Genomic DNA, 27,899 nt, shown 5'->3' with positions numbered 1-27,899 from the left:
GCATCCTACCATTCCCATAATTCATGCACAAATCATACCAGGAGCCACAGCTCAATCTGTCTGTCCTGGAGTGTGAATATGAACTTCAGCACTTCATTGCAGAGAGTCTGCCCCAAACTCTGGGCTACAGAGATCTAATCACTCCTGACCTCTCCTGTTAAACTGCTCCAGCTTGTACCATAATTCAACACAAGGGAGGATTAGGCCTCTGCATGTATCTCTTGGTTTAGTGACACCCAATTGTCTTAATGAATCCCATTCCCCAAACCTAAACACTACAGAAATGCTCCAATATCTTAGAAAATAAAAATTACCTGGGAAGTTAGGGACTGATCTTTTCACCAAACGCAATGTGCAAAGCTGCACTTTCCAGTCAGTCTCTTATTCTTTTTACCAGGCACAGTCCACCTCAAAGACACACATTGCTGAACAGAAACACAGCCAGGTCATCCTCTGGCTGGAGATGCCCCAGAACTGAGAGAATTGTTCAGGAGCTTTGCTGCTGCTCTGCTTCCTGACATACAAGTGTGTTCAATAAATGTGTTCATCACTCATGGTGGGGAGAGTCATGCCCTGAGCTCCTGTCCTAGTCTTACCACACCCCTGAAACAGGTAAATACTCCTCTGGAGGATGAGGGAAAGGTGTGCCAACCTTTTTCCACAGAACTTTGTCGGACAAAATGAAAAACCCAGTGCCATTCAACAGAGATAACACAAAGCAGCCAATGCCCTCTCTTATTAAACAGGTATTTATAAAGTGTTTTGCACAGAAATCATAGATTATGATTTTCATTTGAGAGAAGTTCTTTCTTTAGGGCAGTGACATAGAAAGTAGTAATAAGTCCAGGTTACCAGTGGAAGTGTATTTTTTCTAGTCTGTTCATTGCATAGGCGGAAAAGAGGATGTCACAAAAACAGCTATGAATACAGATGCATCCAGTTTTTCAAATATTCACCATTAAAAGCACCAGGGATTTAAAACTGGCACCAGAACTCAGTGGCACTAAGTTTAATATTGTGATTGCTTGCAATAACTTTCAGGAACAACATCATTTTACAGGTAATTTTACAGTATTCATTAGAATTGTAATGGAACTCAGTAACATTGAATAATAAGTATGCATAAAGCTGCTTTAAGGTCAAATCCAGCATACATCAATGAATAGAAAGGTCATAAAGTGAGAACCAGATGGGATGGAAGTTTAGTTTTGGCTGACATAAGTCAGAAGTGTTGGTGAATGGTTTATTCCCAGGAGTTAAACAAAGGAGATGTTCTTCCTACCTGGTGTACCACATGCATTTTCACTCAATATTTCACATGGGACAAATGAATCACAAGTGTCTTGATCTTCCCTCATGGAAAACCTTGACTCATCTTCCCAGCCCCTTCTAAAAACCTTAGCACAACACTCCTGTAAGTAACAAGCACTGAGGAACACAAAACTGATTGGCTTATTAACAGATATAAATATTTTCAAGGCAATATTTGTTTAAAATAATGAAGCCATAAGCACGTGGCCTGGAAACACTCCAAGTGAAGGCAAGCTGTGCCCAGCACACCTGCAGAGGGCTGTGGCAGGGCAGCTGATGCAGCTCTGTGCTTTAGGAGCTGCATCCCACATGCAATGTGTGCATCACATCTCACAGAAGCAGAGCAGAGTGCTGCCAGGCTCCTCAGCCCCAGCACCCTCCAGGCTGCCAGGTGCTGCAATGCAGACTTGTTCTGCCTGTCTACATGCTCTGTGGGAAATTGATCCTGCTTATTTATGACCACTACACCATCAGAGCATCAGGAGCTGCTTTCTCAGATCCTAGTGATGGGCTCCATTAATTTTATTGAAACATAAATTTCACATTAGAGTTTTGATTTCTCATTTTGACAAAGACATTAATTCTCAGACAGAAAATTTTATGAAGCCCACATTATTTCCTGCTAGGATACTGTATATATTCTCTACTTCAAATTACAGTGAGCCTCCATACATTCTAATGATATATTATGCCCTGTAATACCTTTATGTACAGTATGCAGTCCCAGAGTCCCTAAATTATTCATCATGATGTGCTTCAGAAGCAGAACTTTTCATATCTCTTTAGGTAGTTGGAAGCACTGTAGCTCTATTTAACCCATTCCACGCACTAGCAGAGCCCACTTGGTTAATATTAAGCAAAAGAAATAAGTCTTTTCTTTTGGCCCTCATATTCACATTTTAAATTCATCTAAGAGGTCCAAACCACCCTATTTTACTCTCAGTTCAAGCCTTACAAATATGGACATCACAAAAGCTGAGGAACAATGACATGACAAAAGGCAATGTGAAGCTGAAGATCAAAGAGAGAGAAATTAGCTGAGTGCTGGAGTAAATCCTTCAGGGATGTTGCTCACTCTGCATCCCTGGTGGGGAGATCAGGTTGGACAAATGTCTGTGAGGAATGGTTTAAGTGGAGTTCACCTTTCCTTCAGGCAGAATTATGGATTAGATGACCTCCTGGGGCTTCCTTCAGATCAGTGAGGAATCAGTTTACAAACACAGCAGCATTAATCACTGTCTTTGCAGTGCCTTTCTGGCCCTTGTATCTCTCAGGATGATGCTCAGGAGCTGCAGCTCCTACAGCAGCGCCACAGAGCTGCTTCACCTCCTGCAGGGCAAAGCCCTGGCAACCAGAAACACTTCTGAGACTTGCTATAACTTGTGCATCTCCTCCTTCAGCTGCCTGTGTCTTACCCAGTAAGACAAAGTGTTCCAAAGCATTTCAAGCTACAGGCTTTCTAGCTGGCTGGCAAAACCTTTATACCTCATCTGGTGAGAAGGAAAAAGCAATGTACTTTCAGGGTTCAAAAAGTTATGAGTTTGAGAGCTGCTTGAAGGGAATGAGGACTAAGGGAAGGCCTCCTGCACCTGCAGGTTCCTGGCACTGCCCCAAGACCATCTGTGCAAAAACCTGCAGGAAGGAGAGATTTATATATTCAATGTATTAAATCTTTTTTTTTTTTTCCTGTTCTGCTTCGGGGCACTTGCACCTCTTCTCAAAATCCTGTCACCACACAAACTAAAATAATGCTTTCTATTTTAAAGTTCCCTTAGTAGAAGCTAAGGAGTTAGAAAGCCAGGCATTCACTTTTATCACCTCCTCACTGCCCAGTATCTCCAGGTCAGAAACAGGTTTTCAATTTCCCTTTTGGCACCCACAGCAGGCCTGTGACAGGAACACACAGTTCTGTGCAAGCAAAAAATCCAGAGACACAGGCAGTGTCTTTGTGGAGCAAGCAGACAGAAAGTGATAGCAAAACCCTTGTGCACTTTGGGGGAAAATGAGAAAGTTTTAAAGTAATTTCTTATCCTGAAACTATTCATTCAATTATACCTAAAATATGGCTTGAAATGTAATGGGAAAACCACAGGAGAAAGCATTTCCAGCGTCATTTTTTTTCCTTTTTTATCATACACCTCAAATAAATGACAGCTGATAAAACAGAAAAATACCCTAACATATCTGGAGAAGTAAACAGGGAGCAACTCAGAGAGAACAAGACTGTACTTGCATTTTATTCTTTTGGCTTTCAAGTGAGCACTTGTCTGAAACATTATGAACTGTCAGAATAGAGCTACAGTGTACATTTCCTTTTTGTTAGGAGAGTCTTATTCCTGTTTGTAAGAGCTGATTAGCCCCAAATGTTGGGGGAAGAAGACAGCAGCCCATACTATTCTAAGGGAAATGCTGCCATCCTTCAAGACTTAGGTCAATTCATTCCCAAGAATTTCAAAGCTTCATAAAAGCTCTTTGAAAGAAAAATAGGTTTTTTGGCATAGATTTGTTTCCAAAATCTGTGACCAGTATAATATCAGGACAACCACTATTACTATAAATGCAGTAAAGGCAAAAATCCACTAGGAGCAATTTTTTTCAGCATTACTTAAGATGCTACTTATCTGAGGAAATATATAAAAAGTAGAAAATTGCTTTTGAAAAGGAACATAGATGGCATTCTAACAGAGATAATATGAAGCAATTCTTTCAATATCATGAAATAAAATACCTAAAAGCATTATGTCAAATGAAAACAGAATGCAAATTCCTAAGACCGCAAGAAAATGACCAAAATTATTTTACTATTCTGGAAATTCATCACAGTATCTTTGGTACCAGGTTAAAAAAAAAGGAAAAAAATCCAAACCAAAACAAACAAAAAAACCTCTATAAAATCCCTCTAAGATTCTTTTATTTAGATGTACAGACATTCACAGAGATACTGTTATGTTTCCCACAGGTATTCTCCCTGCCTTCTGATGTTCTTATTTTTAACCCCACCGATAATGTCAGAGTTCTATTACACTTACTTATTACCTAATTTTTCATTAAAAGCTACCATGATCACCAGTAGGACCTGTGCTACATCACTGAAGTGGAATAAAATGTATTTCTCATTGATTTTTGCACCACTGGAGCATATAAATGAATTCAGGATAGAAAATTATTCAGGGGACGAGTACCTTTAGGATCAAAGAGCTTCACAGCGCACGATATAAAATTCAGTAGCTCATAAGTGAGATAAATTTTCAGATCTGTTGATCTGTCTCTAAGATTTTGGATTCTAAATACCCATGTAGGTAACATGTTACAGTAGTACTTTGGAAAACATTGAAAGAAATCACCTTGCATAGTGTGTCACTGTGCTCACCAGATCCTAACTCATCTTGGGAGCAAACATCCTCAGGGAAGTGGGGGTCACCAATAGTAGGGTCATCTCTCTGGCACATCAATGTTCATGAGGAGTGGCAAAATAATCTGAGATTTTCTAAACAATAGGGACACATAGCAAGGCATCCTGTTGTCACCTAACTCAGATGTTAGGGTTTATGCCAAACTTAAAAGCAAAGCAAAATAATGGAACTGCTAACGTATCTCAGTTGTTTAAATCTACATCAGAATTATGCAGATTTTTCAAGTATTACCACAATGTCTCTCCTTAGAAATAGACAAAGAAATGCATTTGAACTGCAGCAGTACTGTCTTCAATGGTTTGGTGTTGGGTTTTTTCCTCTTCTCATTGTTTAAAAAAAGAATAAGTATTGACATCTTGAGACCTTTGCAGTTGTCCTGGAGTCATTAATCTCTGGCTGACCTAATAAAATCAGACTTTACTTATATTTCACTGATACCTTGTGATAGTGTTGCATGCACCCCTCAGCTTGTTAGTTATTATATTTGTACCAGAGAACATGAAATATGACACTAGAAATAAATCACTTTCTTTTGTGGAGAAGAAAAACCACTGCTGCATTTAAAATGTGAAGCACTTCAAAAAGTGCCTCATTCTCTATTAGCAGTACCATGAAGAAAGTAAATTTTTTATCCTTCAAGTGGAAGTCAGAATGGTGACTGTCATACAATTACAGCCTCACCAATTCTACCATGAGACAAAACAATAAAACCTCTTTAAAACAACTCCCTCTGCCAAGCAAAATGAACGTTCCTAAACTCTTTGAGAAATTTCTTCTTCCTTGCAATTTCTAAACACTGACATTTTCTGAATTTGGCCGTTATATATTCACATTCTGGCTCTTAATAAATTTCATTTCTATTTAAATACAGGAGTGCGATTGTATGCACAAAATGTTTACAATAACTAGGGAAGCATTTGTTGCTACTAGTTTGCTTTTTATGTGTTCATTGTGCAAAAGTACCACTACAAATACAATTCCTACAGAAGTTGTGCCCTTCTGTTTCCAGGGAAAAGACTCTCCCATGCCATCACTACCACTCTTGATTTTTCCATTAATCCCCTGCACAGGCTGCTCCTCTATGTGAGAAATGCACCTGGCAAGACACAGGAGTGTTCAGAAATCAACAGAAAAGGAGCACAAAATGACAAAAGAAACCACCCCAACAGGAATTATTTGTTGTTCAGTTCCAGCCCTTGCGTTTCTCAGTAAAAAGCACAGGTCTTGATGGTATTTTAGTTTTACCAAAACCTGAAATCATGCATTGTTTGAGGACAAGCCAGGACAACATGTATATATACATGCCGGTATACATTTTTCCTTATGTTTATTATAGATCATTTGGGGCTTCATTGCATCCCAAATATTAAAGAAACTTTTTATAGATTGCTAATTTTTCAGCTCGTGAATTATGATTCAGCCAACTTACATCCACCTAATCTCAAGAAAAAATGAGATTTACACTGAAGTTAGCACATAAAAAAAACACCACTAACCCAAGGCAGTACTGAAAAATGGGTCAAGGAAATGAGAAGAGTTCTTATGTCAGGAACTCCTAATTCAATTTGCCTCATGTTCAAATCAAGAAAAGAATCAAAGATTAGCAGCCACTCAGAAAAAGTAACCTACAGCTAAAATATAGGTATGTGTAACAGATTTTTGGCAGTTCTAGCTTTGACAGAATTCAAGTCTATAAGTTTGGGTGGTTTTATTTATTTATTTTGCCTACAGTTTCTAATTTATTTTAGGTATTAATTTAATTACTTAATTTATTCTTAGGTATTAATCTGCTTATTAAATCCCACACGCCATACTGAAATATACTACAATATTTCAATGCATTTTGATTTTTGCTTTTTGAAGAGTATACATAGTTGCCTTCTCAGTCTTGTTTCTTTCAAGAATCTTTGTAGCTGTTGCCATATTGAACATTATAGAAAAAAAAACTTCATATGGCATTGTTGAACCCAGTAATCTTTAAAGAAAAACACCCCACAAATGGGGTTTTTTTTGTTTTTGTGGAATATCTCATGATAAATACTCCAACAAAAGTATCTGAGGCACCTCGACCCTCCAGCAAAGCATCCCAGAACTAACCATGGGTTTAGAGATCCCTCTGTGCAGGCTCACCTGAAGGTGCTGTCACCCTCTGTGTCTTCAGCCTCCTGTTTCCTATTTATTTACCGGCATGCTGGAATATCATCTTCATTTCTTGTCTTGGGCAATTCATAGGCTAAATTAAGTTTGCCTCTGTATTTCTTTTTTAAGCAAGACAGAAATACAATAATTGATAGCATGTAGTAAATATTCCCTGAAATTGCATTGGCAGGAAGCCAGAGAATGATGTGCATGGGTAAATTGCTGCCACTCAGCAGCCTGGCCCAGTGAGGGGCTCTTATTTTCTGAGTGTGTGGCCTGAGGATACTGAAATGATTCTCATTAATTCAGTGACTTTGGGCCCCTTTTGGCACCAAGTGTGATTTAACAGCCTCCAACCGACAGACACCTACATCAGACATTCGTGCCCCACTGTGTTATTAAATGTCTGGGTTTTTAATGAGAATCTGTTTTATTGCTTTAGTTTTAGATGCCATTTTAGAAATTTTCAGAAGGTTTTGAACTCCTTGAGCTTGGAACAGTACAGAAAGAGTCCTTGCTGGGGGCAGCCATGCCATGGAGAGATCATTTTTAGCTCTTAAGAAAACCAGATAAAATATTGCCTCAGTCAGGATAGGAAACTGCCTAAAAATAGGCATATCAGAAATCTTTCCTTTTGTCCAGTCTGTTTCTCATATGAGTGAGAAACATATCATATCTCTTATATCTCCAACAGCAACACTCACCAAACAGAGCTCAGATTCTGAGAAGCAGGAAACGTAACCCCTCAAATCTTGTCTCTAAAAATTTCATTTCCTGCATTTTCCAACTGGTTCAAAAGCCAGGCAGTAGCAGAAGTAACCCAGCCTTCCTCCCCCACCACTGCCTTGGCCCTCTCTGAAAGGCAGTGGCCAGGCAGAGTCAGACACAGCCCAGCAGTAAAACATGCACAGTTCGCCCCTCAGCACTGCTTAGGTGGGCCATGAGAAATAATAAATAATAGCACCTATTTATCTGTTTGCACAGGACAATTGTCCACCCAAGGGGCCCCTGGTGCACTGGTTTCTGAACTCCCTGAAGATAATGCAAAAGAAAGAGGAGATTGCCCAGCTTTGGCCACCTGGACCACACTTGCAGTGTGAATTGATGCACTGATCCTGTGAAAGGTTGAACCAATGCCTGAGGAGTGAATTTGCTGTTGTTCTTAATGGAATTTGTACTTCAGCCAACCCCATCAATGTTAACAGCATTAGAAAATATGCTACAGTAAAACAGGGCTCCAACATTTAAACAATTTTTAAAGGCTTCAGTAAAAGCTGAAATATTATCTCCATCTGAATATGCACTAAGCTGCAAATAAACTGAAGGTATTGACACACGTCTAAATGCCAGTATTTAACAATAAGAAACAATAGTATAACAAATGCCAGAACTGATCAGCACTCAAATGTCAATGTCATCTCTCAAATTAGACAAAAAAGACAATGAAACCCTCTCCCTCTATAATAAAACTGTTCCTTCCTAGTCAGCAGGAACATGAGAAAGAATCTCTCCAACAAAAAAACTATTTTCATCCTGACCAGCAAGATACAGCGACATTAAGAACACTCAAAACAAGAAGTCCAAGACAGACACAGACGGATAAATCTATCCTTGTGATCTATGTCAGGATATGAAAGGGAGACTTCAGGAAGATCCCAGAGCTCCCATTCAGTTGAAAAGAAAGATTAAATAGAATTTTGAAATATCTGGCTATTAAGCAACAAAATGCCATCTCCTCATGAGAAATTTAAATTCCCCTGAACATTCTTATCTGATGGACAGAGGGAGAAAAGCAACAGTCAGTGAGCAACTCAGGGGCCTGTGCTGACCAGGCAGGTAACATGGACACTTGGGATATTCCAGTAGCATTTCAGATGACAAAGAACAGCCTAAGCACCAAATGTCTCAAATGCCCACCCTAAAATTAAGCAAAAATGGCAATCTTCTCATAAAAAGATGTTGATAATATGAGTACTCACTTTCAGATAAACATGAATATCTCAGTCTGATGTCCAGGCTATAAGGAGCTGATATATTTTGACCAACTTAAAATTGAACTGGGAGAGACTGCTGCTAATAAAATAAACAGCATATAGTAATTAGCTTTCTCAAAAAAAAGCTTACCACCCTCTGAAGTGTTTCACATGAGCATTGTGAAGCAGAGAAAATGATGTTACTGGTGCATGTTTGACTTTTCACTCAATTAATATGAAAATATTTGTAGTCTGACACAAGAAGCCAATTTTTACAGAAAAACACAAAAAATAAACATAAGGGTTTATAATTTGGCTCTTTCCAAGGAATTCTAGCATACCTCTCCTGGAAACTTGCAACTGCATCTGCTGTGGTCACCGCTGCAATTCTAATAGTGGGTAGATAAAGTTAATTTTAAACTGGTTAACACAACCACAGACACTTCTTACTTTGCTGGAGTGAGGCCAGAGCTCGGCATGGACTCCTTTTTTCAGTGTTTAAGCAGCTCCTAACTTGATTTTTGTAACTTATGTGGGTCTCTAGAGCTGCACTCATCCTAAACTGCCCTTTTCCTTACATTTTACAGCAGTTACAGTTACCAGACTGCCTTAGGCAAGCAGACACATAGAAAAGAAACATTTAGAACAAAACTCTCCTGTAAATCAAGTCATGGACACACTCTAAAAATATATAATAAGAAAAATGCCTTGCTGCTTCAAGGTGTATTTTAAAATGCAGCTTGTTTTGTCATCAATGGAAAAAGACTGAAATGGACAGATGAATCTAATTCAAAGAGGGAGAATGAAGTACTAAGAAGCTCATATTTCCTTGGTGACCACTTAATAATATTTTCATTAGCCTGCCTCACACCTTTCAGCTCCACTGAAGGGAGACTGAACAAGTTGTCCATCGCAGGCTAAATTGCAGGACAAGGTACCTCCTCCCATCCTGGAGCCTGTGTGCTTAGAGAACCCATACGTTTGATGCACCTCTGGCTCCTGCAACCCTTCCTCGACCTCATCTCAGCCCTGGCAGGAGCAAGGTGCAAACTCACCTGTCAAGCCAAAAATATCTCCAGTAGCACTGCAAAGCCAGCCTGTGTGTTCCCCAGAGCTCTGTACACCTGGGGCTGTCTGCTTTGGGTGGATATTATCCAGGAGCCCACCCACTGTGTTCCTACACCATCTGCTTTCCCAGCACAGCCACTTTACACTTTTACAAGCTGGTAAAAATCTTCTGTGGTCTTCCCAGGTGCTCAGATGTGACCAGACTGAGGGCTTAAAATATTCTCAAATGACATTGCAGCAAATTTTCCTATTTACCATTTTAATTATATACAGCTTTGTAAAAATCTGTTACCACCTTTCAGGGCAGTCCTTGCTCATAGGAACAAATCCTTTAAAATGAAACTCACAAGAAAAACTAGAAACCATGACACAGACCATTCCCACAGGAGGCTATGGATATGGAAGGGATGCAGTTGCTTGACCAAATGAGAAAAATGGAAGCACTTTTTATACAAAATTTTAATTTAAAAAAAAAAAGTATTAGACTTTCTGAATCAAAAAATTAAGAAATGCAATATACAGAATTCAAAACATGTCTGAGAGAGAGAAAGGCATTCTGGCTACTGCTCTGAAAACCTCTGTCAATTTAATTCTCTTCAGGACAGGTGGTGAAAGAGTCATTGATTTGATTTTTTAAGGGAGGAGCATTAAAAAACCCCAATATTTTGGCACATTGAGGATTTTACTGGAAAGACTTATCCACGAGAAAACATCTGCAACACACCCTTCTAATAAGATTCTCTGTCACTAAATTACATTTTTAAACTACAAATGGTAAAGGTTGAAAGCTGATAATTGTAAGGGCTTAACTAAAGCTTTTGCTCAGATTTTATTTTGTAAAGAAGGAATATATAGTCATAAGCCAGCAAAAATGGACCTATGGTCTGAATTTCAGTGAGGATATTGTCTTTCCTGTGACCATTTCAGTATAGTCTCCAGAGCAACCAAGTGAGAAGCATAAATAGCAAACTTTTCAGAACTTTCTCTGAAGACACTTTAGGATTTTCCACACTGAATCTGAAACCCAACAAGATTGCAATCATATATTTTCTGCTTCACAGAACTGCCAAGATAAAAAATTCAAAATGCATTTGTTCATTTGTGCTCACAAAAGTATAAATTATCCACTTACCAGTCTTCTCAGAGATGAAAATATTTCTCAAAATCATCAAACAAGTTATCTATCAGCATTGATTTTAAACATCTTTGCAGTATGATTGCATGTTTGCCTGCATTCAATGTAACCATTGTCTTTTGCTTTTAATATTTAAAGTCTCCCACTTTCAGCCTACTTGACTAAGTGCTTTGCAGGGAAAGAGTCAAAAGAAGTAGAAATAATAGAATAGAAAATGGAAATCACAAATAACAGCGATTTTTTGCCAGGCAACACAAACACCAGAGGTGACATGCAAAGTTAGCCAACGTGAAGTAGCTCAGCATGAATTTTCCAATAAACCCAAGAATATGCTATTTGTCTGGAAAACTACTGGACTTCAAATCTAGGAAGAAAAATGCCCCTGCTGACATATCCGTTTCAACATATTACAATAAAACCAAAACAGACATTCAGAAAGTTCACTTTTACAGCAGTTACAGTGTGAAGTAGTAGCAGTATGAAGTTTTGGTTTTTTTAAAAACTTATTCCTGATGAACCCCTTATATAGGAAATGGAAAGTAAATAATCATTAGTTTTGCGAGATACTCTTATTTTTCTATATTGCTATGTTACTTGAAAGAAAAATACATGCATTTTATATGATGCAAAAATGCCAAAGTTTTTGGGAAGCCATGAATGAAAATGGAACGTTCCTTGGGAAATGTGGTAAATGAGTGCCAGTGCTTCACACAGCAATCATCAGAAAATCAGGGAAAATAACAAGCATTAATATCAGGGAAAATAACAAGCATTCATGGAGAAAAGCAATAGCCTTAAGTACAAAATTGTAGATGGAGCCAGATCCATCACCCACCCTTCACACAGCCAGCAGCCTGAGCCAGGGGAATGCCTTGGTGCCCCTCCTGCCCTGGCCATGAGGTCTGAGCCCCTTCCAGCTCCAGGGCCCTGGGCACACCCTGCACTCACCCAGACCCTCCTCAGCCTCAGCTGCACTGCCAGGGCTGTCTCTGCCCTGCCCACCTGAGCTCCGGGTGCCAGCCTGGAGCCTGCAGCCCACCTTTCCTTCCTCAAGGGCAATGGGACTCAAGGAACGACCACTGAACACTGACATTTTCAGAATCCAAGCAGTGCACAGAATTTCCCTTCTAAACCAAATCCAAATCTTCTTCCTGTTGCCAACAAACTGGAAAGGGCATTTTTGTGAACACTTGTCCACCCTTACAGGTCCATGCTGGTGTGACTTCACATGAAAACAAGCTCCAATTGCAGTGGCACAGGCAGGACTCAGATGTTGGATGGTATTTAAGGGCACAGTTTCTAATTAATTTATTCTTACTGGCCATATGTAAGGAAGTTTCACAGCTGTTTCTCAGAATTATAGACTATATAAAATTCAAAACACATTTAACCACAAATATTAAAACACTTAAAATATTCCATGCACATCAAATTGAAAGAAAGAATACCTTCTTCTACACCAGGAGTCTGGGCTTTTACTAATGCTTTCCCTTATTCCATACAAGCATAAGCCTGTGGCGTGTGAGGAGAAGTTATTGAGACATTTACTTAGTAGCAAAAATTTTCTTACCCTTCTCTGCAGAATAAGAACTTTGCCTTCAAACCACCAGAGTAGTAAAAACAAAATGTTGCCTTGTTAATTAGAAACGGCCTCAACAGCAATCCCCACTGGTCATACCAAAAGCTTTTAGACTCCATCCTTTTAATTACCACCAGAAATATTTTATCACAAATGTTCAGTACTGTAATACAGTGAAAATCCATGCCAAATATTATTTTTGTTAGCCACCAAAATTATTTCATTACTTCATCAAGAGGCAAAAACTTAATAGAATTATTTCATTGAAGTTAATATAATTGAATCTTCAGATCACAAGAAAACCAAAGCAAAACAGACAGCATTTCAACCCAAAATACTGGGGATTCAGGGAAGATGAAATATTAGAGCAAATGATTAATTATTTCATAAAATATAAGGCAAAATCAGAAGCTTTGTATATTTGTACAGCATAATATTGCTAATGCTCCAAAATTGCCTTCAATTCTGGGTTGAGAGCATTTCATGAAACTTGGTAATTAATTTATTAGCCTAATAATCCCCTCTTCTCCAATCTGATAGAACTAACAGAAACACCTTTCTGTCCATGTTCATCCTCTCTGGAAATGTCTTGAAATTTGTTGCAGTAAATAACCGGTATTCTCATCCTCCTGTGCAGAGAGGTTTTGTGCCATTACTCTCAATTACTGGATTACTCCAAAAGAATTAAATGGAATTAAACATTTAGATGGCTTGTGGTATCAAAGAAATCACCAAGAAGGATCAGGGAACTTCTTTCCCATCCCACTGAGTTTCTATTCTCAGTAATAAAGCAAGATCTGATCCAGAGTTACATCACAGACCAGCAGCCATGGAAAATAACATTACCACTGTTTTCATGATGATTCATATCTCTAATTTTCAAATTCTCTTGACAGTCCTCCTGTGCCACAAACAGCATTAATGTCACACTAGAAGAAAACCACAGATCTTAAGTGCCATTTCTGAGAAAGGAGTCTGTAAAATTCATTATCTGTTATTTCCCAGGCTAGGCCATTTTAAAAGATGTATCTGCAGGAGAACAACAAAGTCAATGGGCAACACAGTTCTTCAATATTGCTCAGAATAACAAATCACAAAAAGAGCAAAAATAAAAACATATTTGACCATAAGAACAAAAACAAAAATATTCCATATTGACAGCTCTCATTTTAGGAAAAAAATCTTTGCCTGCCACCTTTCCCATGCAGTCTGAGTCACGAAAAATGCAAAATGCTAAAGTTAGGGTAGAAAGCTAAAATGAATTCAAGTAGTTGAAGAGTTCTGCTCTCTAACTTTGTTTCAGCAGCAAACAAAATCAGCTTTGAGACTCTTTCTTTCATCCCCTCCCTATGTGAAGAAGGATTTGCTCATTAACTCCCTCTGAAGCTGAGGAGCAGCTCCAAGAGCAGAGCCCAGCTCCCGCAGCTGCTTGGGCTGGCATAATGTGCTGCCATTAACATCAGAACGACCCCGTTCCCTGGAGCCAAGGGCTGCTCCACACACTGCCTGGAGCAATGGCACATGCAGAAAGAGCTGCCTATTTATATATTTTGCATCTGCTTTAATTACCCTATCACTACAGTGCACAACAGCAACACAATTTATAAAGCACTAACAAATTTTATGGTAATTGAAAAGCCCAATTAGCAATTCTCACACCACGGGCAGATTTTGTTTGATTCAGCAACAGTAAAAGAAAGAAAAATTTAGAAGGAAAAAAGGCTCAAAGGTATGTGAAGTTCCAGAGGAATCCAAGTCTCTAATGTAAAGTATATTTAACACATGTTTGAAATCTATTCTCTCAACAAGGGCTCTGACTTGGGAACATGCCTCTTGAATCCATTCTCTGGAATTTTTTCCCTCATTAACATAACTGGTTTCTCTGGAAGGGAATTTTTTCCCATAGGAACCATCAAGAGCTAAGACAATATGCAACTTTATCATAGCAAGTTGCATGCCATTATAAAATATTTCTGAATAGAAACACAGTCAGTGGCTACACTTGGCAAATGTAACACTCAAATGAGAGTTACCAATTAACTCCAGTTAGAAAAACCCCTGGGCAGGGTTTATATTGATGTCACATATGATAATAAAAAATCCACAAAAAGTTCACAGGGACTGTGAGCTGGTCTTGAAACCATGAGAAAAAGGTGCCAGAGCAACAGAGCAGTGATGAGCCCCCAGGAACAGAGAACTGGAAATCCTTATTTCATTGACAATTAATTGTTCAAATAGATTCAAGCCAAAACTATAATAGAATAAATGTTAAGTAAAAACTTCACTGTAGCAAATAGGCTGAAAATAGGATTTCAAGTTAGCTTAGATAATTATAAAAGCTAAAAATTACACTCCCAGGGAAGTTTGTGTATGTAAATACTAGTATAATGAACTGGACCTACACCACTACATATACATTGAGAGTTTTGTTATATAGATGTGAGTGACCAAATCACCTGTTTCTGTATCATTCTTTGTGTACCTTTTTGCATAAAAGGCTGTGCTTGCATCCTGAAATGAGTGATGCCTGGACTCCATTCTGCACATTGACAACTCCATTCTGCAGAATGACAGCAACACAGCTCACTGTGTTGATTGGTTCTTGCATGCTGGGTGAAAGAACCTTGCTTGGGGGACAACCACACAATGCTTCCCTGTGGTGCTTTAAACACCTTCCACCCCTAAAGTATCTCCTGCCCAAGGAGATTCTATTCAGTCAAGGTATGTCACCAGCTGGATCACAGATGCAACCCTGTCATTCCAGAAGGGTTTAGGCAAGTGAACAGCTTTGCCAGTGATGAAACTTTGCTCCTTGAAAGGAGAGAGAGATTCTAAGCGTGAAGCAAAGCAATCTCAACCTTCAGAGGAATTATGCATTTTCTAGCTAAAAATAGGATAAACAGGTCTGACTTCGCTTTTTACATAGACTACCCAAAGTTCTTAAGTTACATAATTTCTATTTTCATAAGAAATCAACAGGACGGCAGTTTCTGTAATTCTGCTTCTTCAGCTCCAGCCTGATATGACTGACTCATGATCCTCAAAGCAGCTTCAGCTCTCAGGGATATGTATTAGTGCCTGCCTCATTCAATTTACCATGGCACTGCTCTGCTGAGATACAGACACCTGCTTTACAGCTGGGAGACAAACAAACTGCTTGACAGCAATTAAGGTAAAACTTTGCTTTGGCATAAAGTCTAGAAAACTGCTATTTCCTCAGTCTGTCATGCTCTCTGAAGAAAGGGTGAGATGTTAGCAAATTTTAATGACTGCTGTTAAGAGAAAAGGAGGGATATTCAGAGAATTATACTTGCAAATTAAAATCTGGTAACCTAAAACTTCAGTGCAGTTTTACCCTCAAAGTCTCAAAGCTGGAAAAAAATCCACTGAGCTACAGTTTATGATGATTGCCAGCAACACTTTCCAAGGATTTTGCACATGTCACTTGTTACTGGATTTCATTTTAGTAGACTGGATGAAAACTATTCTCTTTTGCTTGGAAAATACTCAAAAGTTCTTTCCTTTCTAACAGTGAAAGTTAGAAATGAAAGCTTGACCTTTGGCACAATGCCTGCTTAGAAAGTGTAGTTCCATAATTTCTGTCTGCATCCCCATTGAAATCGCTTGAAAAATTCCCTGTGGCATCACCAGTGTCAGTATCCAGCAGAGCTGAGTTGGCTCTGGACAGTGGATCACATTTCCCCATAATGATTCATCTATCAGAAAGGATGTGGCTGTGTCTGCTTAGCCTGGATCTATCCATCCCTCCATGCCCACAGGCACTGCCCAAAATGACTGCGCTTGTTTCTCTTGACCAGCCTGACTACATAAACAGAGAAATCCTGTTACGGACATTACTGTGGGAAAAACAAAACCACCACACAACAAAAACAAACAAACCAAGCCCCAAAACTTCGAAAGGTCAGTGCCAGCGGTGGAGTAGCAGTAAGAGTGATGAAAACAGGTCATTCTAGAGGGCTGAGGGAGCCCACACAGTGCTGTCACACCACATCACACATCACCCTGCAGTAAGGCTGGGTACGCCGTGGGGAACTAATATTAAGCTGATATACTCAAGCTAGAGCAAAATAATATGGATGTATTGCCCTTTAACCAGGTTTACTTGGGTTAAATTCATATCAAGCAGCAAAAAAAGCCTCTTAAAACCAAAGGAAAGGAAGCTTCATGTAGAACTTTACATTGCTTCAGCTAACACCAAGGTAATCCCATGTACATGAGCATGCATGTGGACAAACATACAAAACAGTCAATTTCTCTAACATTCTCACCTAGAAAATGTAAAAAGTGGTTTTGTGAGACTGGTGCAAAGTTAAGAGCTTTTACTGATTAATAAGTCTTCATCATTGACCTCATTACCAAGAAAATCTGAAAACCAGATTGTTAATTTTCTATATCTTGTACACAAGATGACAAAAAATAGTAAAACCAAAATTAAAAAAAAACCAAACAAAACTCTAAAAGTAGCCCCATTGTTCTGCAAGAGGCAAGAGTATCTCAAACTTACTGTGTAACCACAGATTTCCAAACCTTGTTGAATCTTCCTAATCAAAGACATAAAAAAATCCCCAAAAAACAAACAGCAGTTTCAAGTGTGTACAGACAACATAACAGATCAGAGGAAAAAATAGCATGAAAAGCTTTATCACACACCTGCCATTGCTTGTTATTTTTTGCATCTTTGGTCTTCACTACAAATTGCCATCAGTTTTGCATATTTTATGAAAAGAGTATCTGGTGAGCAAAGGAGGAAAGAGACACATCAACATTGTGATCCCTTCCTTCAAAACACTCTTCATCCATTTCAGACTTGTCTAGGTGGACCTGCTAGTTTGTTAATCCCTAAGGAGCTTCTGACAAAACATCCTCAATAACTGTGACAAGGTATGTCAGCTTTGCATCACTAATACCTTGTACTCCAAGGGCTCTGGTTACTCTGCACATCTCTTTCCAAAAGGCAACATGATTATTCTGGCATTGGAATAGGCAGGACAAAAGACCAGTTTCCCATAACAGCAGCAGTGCTATTTGATTCTGCTGCTTGATTCAGCAGCATTTAGCAGTGTGCACAGCCAGCCTGGTGACACTGCCCTGGTTACAGTGACATGGGGTGTATCTCCAGATACTCTCACATTTAGCCAGCAGAGCAGGTAAATCCAATTCAATTTAATAATTAGTTTTTGCATTAAAACAGTAACAAAAACCGAAGCCCAACAAGATGGATCTGCCTTGATTTTTTCAAAAGAAAAACATCCTGCAGCATTTCAAGATTCCTGGATATGCTAATAATCTGTCCCCCAAGACAGACACTTTTATTTGCCCTTAATAACTAACTTAACACAGGGCTTAAAATTACCTGGTAAGCACTATGTAGACACCTATCAAACACATTTCTCTATATCTGATTCCTAAGCTGAGATATTGGTACATGCCCTAAACTTAAGCCTTTATGAAACAGAACAGAAAATCAGGGGGCAGGGATCCTGTGGCATCACAGTGGTTTACTTTAACAGGGTGTAACAGTAAATGAAAGACAGCTCTTGGTACACAAAATCAAAGTCACATAAGTCTGTAACTTGCTCACCTACAGTGAGTTGTCCTCACTTTTCCATGATAAAAGGAATTTGATGAATGTTAAATTACTGGTACAAGTTTCAGAAGTGGAATATAAGAGCGCATGATTGAAGTAACTGAAAAAGGGAAGCACCATCCTGTTTTTCCTGGAACTCTTTTGTTATAAAAGCAGCAGGACAAAGGCATTCCAAACAACAAAGCAAATATTCCATGTCAGGGATGTGAAAGAAGGTGAGTGGTAACTAGCCTTGCTCTCAGTTCAGAACTGGCCATCAATTTGGGAAAGCTAAAGTAGACTTTCTGTCCTTTCCCAATCATGGACTCTTGAGGGCATCTTTCTTTACTGAAATATTTACTGAGAAACTGGGAAGCAATTCCTTGTGCTTAGATTTAAAGAAAAGGTGATTTTATGGCAACCAAATACCAACATTTTAGTTCAGAATTAGGAGATTCTACAATACTCCCAGCAGGCTTCTTGACTGCAATACTTTTAACCATCGCAGCAGACTGAGGCTACAGCTCTCTGTCCCACATACTGATTTCATGGGTTTTGGTCTCTGTGCTTATTTTGGGAGCAGACTGTCACATATAAAAGCTGTTTTCAGAAGTGACCTTGGCATCGGATAATTGTTTTAGACCAACAGTAGAGCTCCATGTAAATAATGCCCCTGATTGCTGGAGGGCAGCTCACTTCACTCAAGTGCTCCAGTCCATGCTCAGACAAGACACTACCTCAAACTAAATGGCCAAGCAGTTTGTCCATCCTCTTTTCCTATAAACAAATTAATGTGCATTTTCGCTCCAGCAGAGTGACAGCAACAGACAGGTGGTTACAGCACTATTGACTGGCCTAAGGGCTTGCAGAGTGAATATTTACCAACAGCATTTACTTAGTTTTGTTGAAATGAATACAAACAAGTGAGGAAATTCACATCAGCAACTAGCCCACTTGAAAATACTTCTCAAACAAATAATAAAGAATTGCTTTCAAGAATGGCATATTCAAAAGAAGTTCCTGGGAAAAAAAAAGCTTTCTTTCTTTTGCTGACCTTCATGAGACCTTGGTTGTAGAAGAATGCACATCCATGAACTTAAGTTGTCTGAGAAATGCAAATCTAGATGTCTCAAGGATACAGTACTTAGGGTTCTACAGAAATTTCAGTTAGGGAGACAAAATCATAGCCCAAGAATTTTCCAAAAATATTTGAGAATTAAACAATTTTTTTTAAATTCAAAATGTGTGGCACAAACACAAGACAGAAAAATTTGCTTTAATTCCACTCTTTATATGAAGATATTTGACCTTAAATCCCTGAGAAGAGTGCCCTAGCTCCAGCAGAGTTCAAGCTGAGCAGTCACAGCCTGATGATACACTCCAGCATTTATAAAATGCATTTACACACTTTTTTTTTCCATTTTCATTCCTCCTTTCATTGCAGCTACTGAAGTTCAATTGTTTTATAACCCAGATGGGCATCCAAACCACTACTTGTCAATAGGAAGAACTTGAATTCAACATGACCAGAATAAAACGATTGCCAGTTGTTTGACTATGATCAAAAATGTAGAAATAAAACCCCCAGAATTTCTGCCTGAGATCCAGCACTGAGTGAGGAGCATGTGCAGGTCCCCCACCAGACCTAAGCAGTCACTGTGATTTAGAAGCTGCCCCCTCACAGAACAGATGATTGTTTCAACAGGACTTGGTAATTTCTACAGTGATAGAGCCTTGATATTGGAAGGTACTGTCTGTTGGCAAATGGAAGCAGAGTTTTTAGAAGTATCTTTTAAAGTCTTCTCCCTTGACTTTTGACTTCCAAATGATGTGTTACACTCTATCATTGCTCTGCTAGTATTTGATTAGCTTTTGGGAAATGCCAGCCTGTTTCTACTTCAATGGCTTTGTTTAAAACCTTGAATTATCTTTCCTAGTTCTCTCAAAAAGCTATTTCCTACCTAATATGGTTTATTAATCTGCTGCATTACCAGCAAAGCAAACAGAATATTAAGTGGGATACTTCAGCAGCACCTGGCAGTACAAAATATCTGGGAAATATTTGAAATTGTTCTGAACCATAACATCTTTTCCTCAGCTGTTTCACTGGAGAATTCAAAAAACTTGGCGTCTGAAAAAAACTTCACTGTATCTTAAAGACTGGAATGTGTACCATGATTTTCCAGTAGCTTGGCCATTAGCTTAGTCCATGTATTTTACTCCAAAGTGCAAATGGGCTGGAAGACATTACTGTGGTTCTAAGTTTTATGAATTTTTTTGCTAAGTTATGTCCCTGTGGTCAGACAAGTCTGCTGGAGAAATGGTGCAAGGAAATCTAGTCTTGGGGCATAACATAATGCTGTTTGCTTAGAGAAATGCCAGTCTCATAAAAGCCAAGTCTTTCTAACAGAAACACAGCAAAGGACTTCAGTTGATAGATTTACTGATTGCATCTCTCCCAGCTGGTGCAAATCCACACCTGTGCAAATTCATTAAAAGTTTCCTGACAGCAGGCAGTTCCTCCTGCCCACTCAGGTCGCACTAACACATGACCCATGATTACAGGGATTTATAAGCAAAATAAAACATTAGAGGAATACTGAGAAAAAAAACTCCACACAAACAACCCACCCAGGAATCAATAATACATTTTTTTGGGAGTCAGCTGGTGACAGTGGCCTGCATTTATCTGTCTACAGTTGATGCATATCAGCATTAACACTTGGAGAAGTTTCACTCTTTAGGTTGTTCCTCCAGCAAATCTCCAACAAACCAACTGTAATTACATTAGAATAGTATAGTATACAAATTCCTCATGAGATATCAAAAGTTTCCATGCAGCAGTTAATACAAAAGATGTTTTTTTCATCCTACCTTAGCGACGTGAGTCTGTCCCCTCCTGCATCTTCTGTGTTGCTTGCCTGTGTAGAGAGGAGAAACAGAATGTACAAAGCTGAATTTCAATTCCAGACCAGTTTGGTCACTGCTTACTTGTGCTTTCTTAGCTATTTTTGGGAGGATAAACAGCACTTCTGGCTCTTCTAAGCATTTGCAATGTTCTTATAGTTAAGACCTCAGCCCTGGTGAAGGAGCTGGACACGCTGACAGAACTCTAATAGAAAACATACCAGAGGTCATTCAGGAGTCAAAGGTCATCCCCAAAGTTCTGATGTCATCCTGGGCCACAGGACACTGCAAGAGGACAAATGGTCTTGCAGAATCAAAGGTTACTGAAAGGTCAGAATGGGCTCAAAATGTTGCCAAAAGGTCAGAGGTCATCCAGAGCTCAAAGGTCACCCATGTGGTCAGAGGTAACAGAAAAGGTCAAGTGGTCATTTACAGGCATCCAAAGGGTCAGAGGGCATCAAAAATTTCATGCATTCCATGGATTAAATTCCCTTCTGCTCAGGGGACCCACAATTTTGCACAATATAAGGGCTGTGTTAGTAAATATTATAGCAAATGGAAGATACAAATATAAAACAGCAAGAGCTCATAGTTGAATACAGGAGACACCTATAAGAAACACCAAAGTAGCCAAATAGGAATGGTTTTAAAATCTCTCCCCAAACCAAGTGGAGATTTTGTCATTTAAGGTTGAGCTACACTTTCCCTTTGAAGGACCTCAGTGGTGCTATTTTAAATTTCAGAGATAACAGAGTTTTGAATCAGATCCTGTGTTATCTGAACCCCAGACAGTAAACCATGTAAAATGGAAACTGGAAAATCTGTTTTAGTTTCAATATCCTTCTCACTTTTTATCCTTTTGTTCTTTGTGATTTTTTCTGACTCTGCTAGAAAAATAGAAAATTCCAAATATTTACCAGGTTGCAGTACAGACACAAAAATGTTATTGCAATTACATCTTCCATGTGGTTATTACATAGCAGGGAAAAAGCTTTACCCAATCAGAGCTGTTCAGGAGGAACCTGTCATGCACAAAAAGTCATCAAGTAACCTTGATCAAGCCTCAAGTAACCTCAGAATAATTATCATGGAAATGCAAAACTTCTGGTTAAGTCCCAAGTCAGGGAAATAGTGCCTAAGAATTAGACAAGTGCCTAATTCCAAGAGCTTCAGTATACTAAGCAGGCTGGCAAGCCCTGAACTGCCTTCCTAAATAAAGCAAGACCCAAATCTTACACACACACAAAGCACTTAGTGCCTGCCAAGTGGAATTTCATGCACAGTGCTGAACTACAGAATTTCCCTTCACTTACAAGCCTAATGCTGATTATTCTCAGCTGAAAAGGAAGATAATGAGCTCAATAGCTCTCAGATCAATGGCTGGCGTGTGAGAATGCCCACCTAGAACACCAAGTCTCTTCATCTTCTTTCTTTGCTTTCCTACCCTAATACATGCACATAAATCAGTGTTCCACTGTATGTTTCCTGACTGTAAATAAGAGATTGCAATTTTTCTATCCTATCACCTGAAAGTACAACTTCTCACTTGCCAGCATCACAGTGTGCTGGACTTACCAGGCAGTACAAATGTCTGAGCACTGCATACACTCTGGGGCAAGGAAAACTCCTCCTCAGGAATTCCCAAGGGCTCTTCTGTCTTGGATTGCTCTAAAATCCTTAACCCGGGAACATCCCCTGCAAACTCCAGTGACTGAGTGCATTTCATCCCACCCCACCCAGGTGCCTTCTTTTATTCTGGACTTGCTCCAACATTTTGTTAAACATCTGGAAATTTATGCTAACGATTTATGATCCCCTTCCCCCTGCAGTGGATGCAGTTCCCCTGGGTTAAAGAGTCAGCATTATTTTTGTTCAAATTCCCTCTAGAAAGATCAGCTTTTAATTAGTGCATGGTCTTCACTGAACCTTTTCGACAAGAGGCACTGAGTGTTTTCCTCCTGAACTTTACAACAATAACAAAGAAAATAAACTTTACAATACTAACAAATAAAATAAACCCTCTCTGGAAGTGGCACAGCTATGAAGACACAGGACACCTGGCATCACTGTACCCTAAATGCACATCACTGGTTTTTTAATCTCACATGGATTTCTGCAGAAGCACTGAGATTTCCCCAGGGATCTTTGCAGTTAGTTAGTGTAGGAAATTGCTGTAATTAACAATTCACTCAAAATTTAAAAATACATCCCTTGCAGACAAGGATTCTGAAACCACAGAAAAGAACAGATCTGCAAAATAAATATTTTGTATCTGATAGGGACCCAAAAACACAGTGATTTTTTTTTCTCCTTTCCATTTTAAAGTAAGGCTTTGGGTCTAAACTTTTTGACTTCTTTCACCAATGGTTAATCCACTTCTGGATGGTTCACAAAGCTGTTACATATTGCATTTAACCAAACTTCTCTTTGAATGGATGGTAAAACATGCTTAAGAAAAGCCATTTGTTTGACAGTACTTTTCTAAGTGAAAAACTGCAATGCAAAAAGATAATTTCAATCAGCACAGTACAATGAGGGCACCTTTTTTTTACAGCATGTACTTATACAAAAACACCAGCCTGGAGCCCCAAAATCATCCTTTTCAGTGGCAAGAGTATTTAAATATAAGCTAGTACTTTTAAAAAATGCACACCCTTATTACCTGAAATTTTCTCCCTGGTGTTTTGGACCTAACACCTCAAGTTCATTCTGCTAAACTTTGCTATGGCAAATGTTCTTCTGGCTTCCTATTAAAAGAAAATAATTATAAAAGCACTGTTGAGAGAGAAGATATAACACCAAGTCTCGAAGAAAGGCTGCACACATTTCTGAATATAGTATCTCAAAATTCATAGCAATATGAACCACTGTGAGTACACCCATGTGATAATTTATTAAAGCAACTTTTGAGAGTTCACGTGCTGCAGCCAGAAAACAATGGGCTTCTTACAGGTACAGCAAATCTGAGTCAATATCTGACATTTCTTTTTCAGCTACTCTGCAGCTATCTTGGCACTTCCTAGAACCAGGAGCTGGAATTTTCATTCCAAAGAGGAACAGAGCTCAACAATAAATGTACTAATTCTATTAATGCATCTTCTCTAAGTATGCAACACACTAGAATTCCTAAAAATGTCAGTTTCACTTTTTTAAATTGAGGTTATGTTGCAGTACCCAGTAGCATTGCTACAGATGTTCAGATTTATTATGCTCTTTGAAAGCTATTATTATGTCTGATAGACATTTAATAATCTGAGGTCATGTAACATCAAGAAGGTATTAAATAAATTTACAGTGGTAACAAATATCTTGCTAGTGTACCAGCAAGAAGTTTTGAGCTGAATTGTTTTACCATGAAAGAAAATGAGGTGTACCTTACAGACATAACCTATACCTCTACTACTCAGCCGATATATTTTATCTCCATTTTAAGTAGGATGAAAAATTAGTGTTCTATTTGCTGTTAAGAGCTCACTTCTCAAACAGAACCTAGGGGATTTGCAGCAGAGATACTAATTTTATCCTTAAGAAATATATTTAATGTTGAAAAACATAATTTTATCAAAGAAAAACCCTATGATAGAAACAGATTAGTACAAACATACCTTGAAATGAAAGATATTTAACTATTCACTATGACAATTCATTAAGCGTTTAATATTTATTAATGGATCTTCTGTACAGAATATTAAAAATAAGTAGAGGCAGAAATGTGAGGTTTTGACTGGGCCTTCCCCCTCATTCCATGGCCAGAAAATATTAGTCCAGCTTTCCTAGAACAGAAATTACCAGCAGCCTGAGGTTACCTCAGTTGACAAAAATTTAATGACATATTCTTATTTTTAATTTTGTGGGCCGTTTATAAAAACTTCCATATGACTAAATGTTTAAATGTTTCTTCTTTTAACAGAAACAGCCACTTTTAACTTGAAAAATTTCATTCAGACAGCTGATAAAAACCAGGCAATCACTCACCGTCTTATCAACTCTTGCAATTGATATACGACTGTGAACATTTCTCTACACTGAGCTGGGTAATACAAACCGAACTCCTAGAAAAGGCTTTCCAATTACCCTGATTAAATGTGTCTATAGTAATTTTTCAATCTGCTACTTGTTCTGTTGTTTGCTGCATATTAAAAGCGCAGTTTAAACATGTTACCTTAGTCTTCTGGCCTGGCTCCTCCCTCCCTGCCCAGCCCAGCCCTCTGCAGGGAGCTCTGCAATGCCACTTCCTTCTGGTGCTCAGAAGGCACCTCCAGAGGGGCTGCTTTGCCCAATAAAATCAATTGGTTGGATCATCCCAGCACCTCCAGCTCTTCACAGACTTCTAATGAGCAGCTTTCAAGTTCCTACTGCACAACAGCTTGAAAATAAAACCTGTGCAGGGTGGAAGTGTTTGTCCTGTTCAATTACTGTTTGAGCCAGACTCAAAGTCAACTTTTTACCCCCCTCAAATTTCAGCTGACACGAGGCCTCAGAGCACACAATTGCTTTGGCACACTGCCTGCTGCACAGACAAACATTTTGAAGACTCAGGAGCTCTAACCCTTCTCTTTCAGTCAGACTCTTTTGAAAAGTTCTTCCTAATGTCTCACCTAGAAGCTTCAGAATTGATTTGTCTTATTATGCTCATTAGCACTGACTTTTCAGGGGCAAGGAGCATAAAGAGGATTCATTTCACTACCGGTTTAGGTTTGTGAGCCAGAAACATGGTCAACTGCCACAGTAGAAGGGCTGATTTGGTTTTGAACACCATAAGCTAAAGTCTAATTTGGGAAGCCTGTAGCTAAATGAGACATTACCCCCATTAGCAATAATTTAGTGCAGCCTAGTTTGGGAAAAAGATATAGAAATGCTTTGGAAACAAATTTCATTGCCTAAAAACCAAAAACACCAAAACATACATGCCAAGTATTTGGGCATGGACACGTCATACAGAAGAGAGCCTGGACAGGGAGTACATTCCTACCCCATAGATTTTTCAAGGTATTGCACTGTCTGTCAGCTTCTCCACCTTTTGAGAAACTCTTAAACCACTTCTGGAAAAAAAAATTTGGAGAAAATCCTCTCTGCTGTCCTTCATAGTCTGTGGTTAACTACCAAAAGGCTATGGGAGCCTGACATTGTTCTGCATGCAGGTAGGCACTGCTACCACAGTTCCCCCTTTAAAGAAAAGCAGTGTTAACCTGCTGGGTGTTTGAAAACCACCTTCATCACCAGACTTCATCTGCACTGCTGCGTTACACCTTCATGTCCACCTGCTATTTTCTCACATTATTTCCAAGCCCCACGGAGGTCAGGCAGGGTGGCAGCTGCTTTGAGTGCCGTGCCAGAGCAGCAGCTTGTGGAGCCAGGTGTGTCAGCACACTGACCACCAACAGGAACATCAGTCCTGCCCAGCACACCTGGGATCCACATGGGGGTAGAAAACAGCAGCAAAAAGGCTAAGGCCAGCTCCCAGGAAACTTGTAAATTCAAATTTTGCAGTTACTCCTGTAACTTCTTTACACAGCAATAAGGATTGAGAGGGGCTATTTCTTTTCCTGCAAAAAGAAAAGGCTACAGCCTTCTGCACAACCCCTCCTTCAACACAAGCCATTGTTCAGCAGATAAAAGAAAATTAGAACTGCATTCAGAGCTATTTGTAACTATTTGAGTTAAATAACAGAGAGGGCAGAAGAGAGTTGGTCCCAAATGGTGGCACGTGGGGAAAACCATTCTGCTACATTAAAGATGTACTTTTAATTAACTTCTCTCTGAATTATTATAATTAAAGATTTTACCACAGGTCTTCTTAGCATAATTACCTTCTATTTCCTTGCACAGTGCACATTCCCAGGAAATGGGAATTGAGATTATTTCTTCATTTAAATACTTCCTCAATTATTTTAAAAGTTATTGCCTTTTAATTGTTTTGTTATTATGATTTTCTTTGTGCTTTTTGGTCCTTCTCTGATTCTTACAGGCTCTTGCAAGACCTTAGAAATATTTTTCATGCAGTCAGGTGCAATTGTGAGCAGTTAACAAATTATGGGTTGCACTTTATTACGTTTGGATCCAGAAAAACAAGTTCATAAAGAGAGTTATAAACTTACTCTTGGACTGGGGAATAAATGGCTCATTTTTCTCACTGGTGCTGAACATATGGTAGGAATTTTTTCAGTTTTGTACAGCAGATTGCTGTCTCCTTTACTGTTGCTTTTGTATGCAGGTCTCATCAAATGGCCTTGTTACACCTCAGCTTTTGCCATGTGCACTGAATGTAAAAGATTGAGCAGCCATCGTGATTTATTTGAAGACTAATTGTGCAGATCAGTGCATTCAGCAGTGATTGCTTGGTTTCCTACTAATATTTCCACTGATTATATAAAGACATAGTGGGAGCTGGCGAATGGAAAACAGGCCAAGGGAAACAGGCTCTGCTTTCCCTGCACTGCAGATACACTGGGTCACATTTTCCCCATCAGCCTGAGATTCCTACTGCAGCATGTTATTAAAACAGAAAGATAGAGGTGGCTGAAGACAGGATTTCACTAAGGAAGGGGGAGGAAACTGTACATAGGAGAAGGATTTAAGGCAGAGCCCTGCCCTCTCTTCTATCAGTTCCTGCCAGCTCTGTAGCAGATTTAGTATGCAAGATTTCCTTCTGAAATTCCTCTTAACTGTATCTTCCAGCCCAGGGAAAACAAACAGCAATAACCCAAGAATAAACAGGATCATTCATCATTTCCTTATTCTTATCTCTGATGATGTTATCTTTATACTGAAATATTATCCAGCCAGA

At 39.0% G+C, this 27,899-nt stretch overlaps 1 protein-coding gene across 1 annotated transcript in view; it reads right to left on the bottom strand.

Moving 5' to 3' along the window:
• Window positions 1-27,899, bottom strand: part of FAM13C (family with sequence similarity 13 member C) — a 115,545-nt gene that overhangs the window by 63,063 nt on the left and 24,583 nt on the right. The window contains exon 6 of the mRNA XM_030950931.1: window positions 21,080-21,126. Coding sequence (XP_030806791.1) covers window positions 21,080-21,126 — 47 coding nt within the window. The remainder of the gene's footprint in view (window positions 1-21,079; window positions 21,127-27,899) is intronic.

Source organism: Camarhynchus parvulus, chromosome 6 (genome assembly GCF_901933205.1).
Source record: "Camarhynchus parvulus chromosome 6, STF_HiC, whole genome shotgun sequence".
Classification (NCBI taxonomy): domain Eukaryota; kingdom Metazoa; phylum Chordata; class Aves; order Passeriformes; family Thraupidae; genus Camarhynchus; species Camarhynchus parvulus.
Note: the sequence above shows the minus strand (reverse complement) of the source record. Positions and strands in the feature narration are given on the sequence as shown.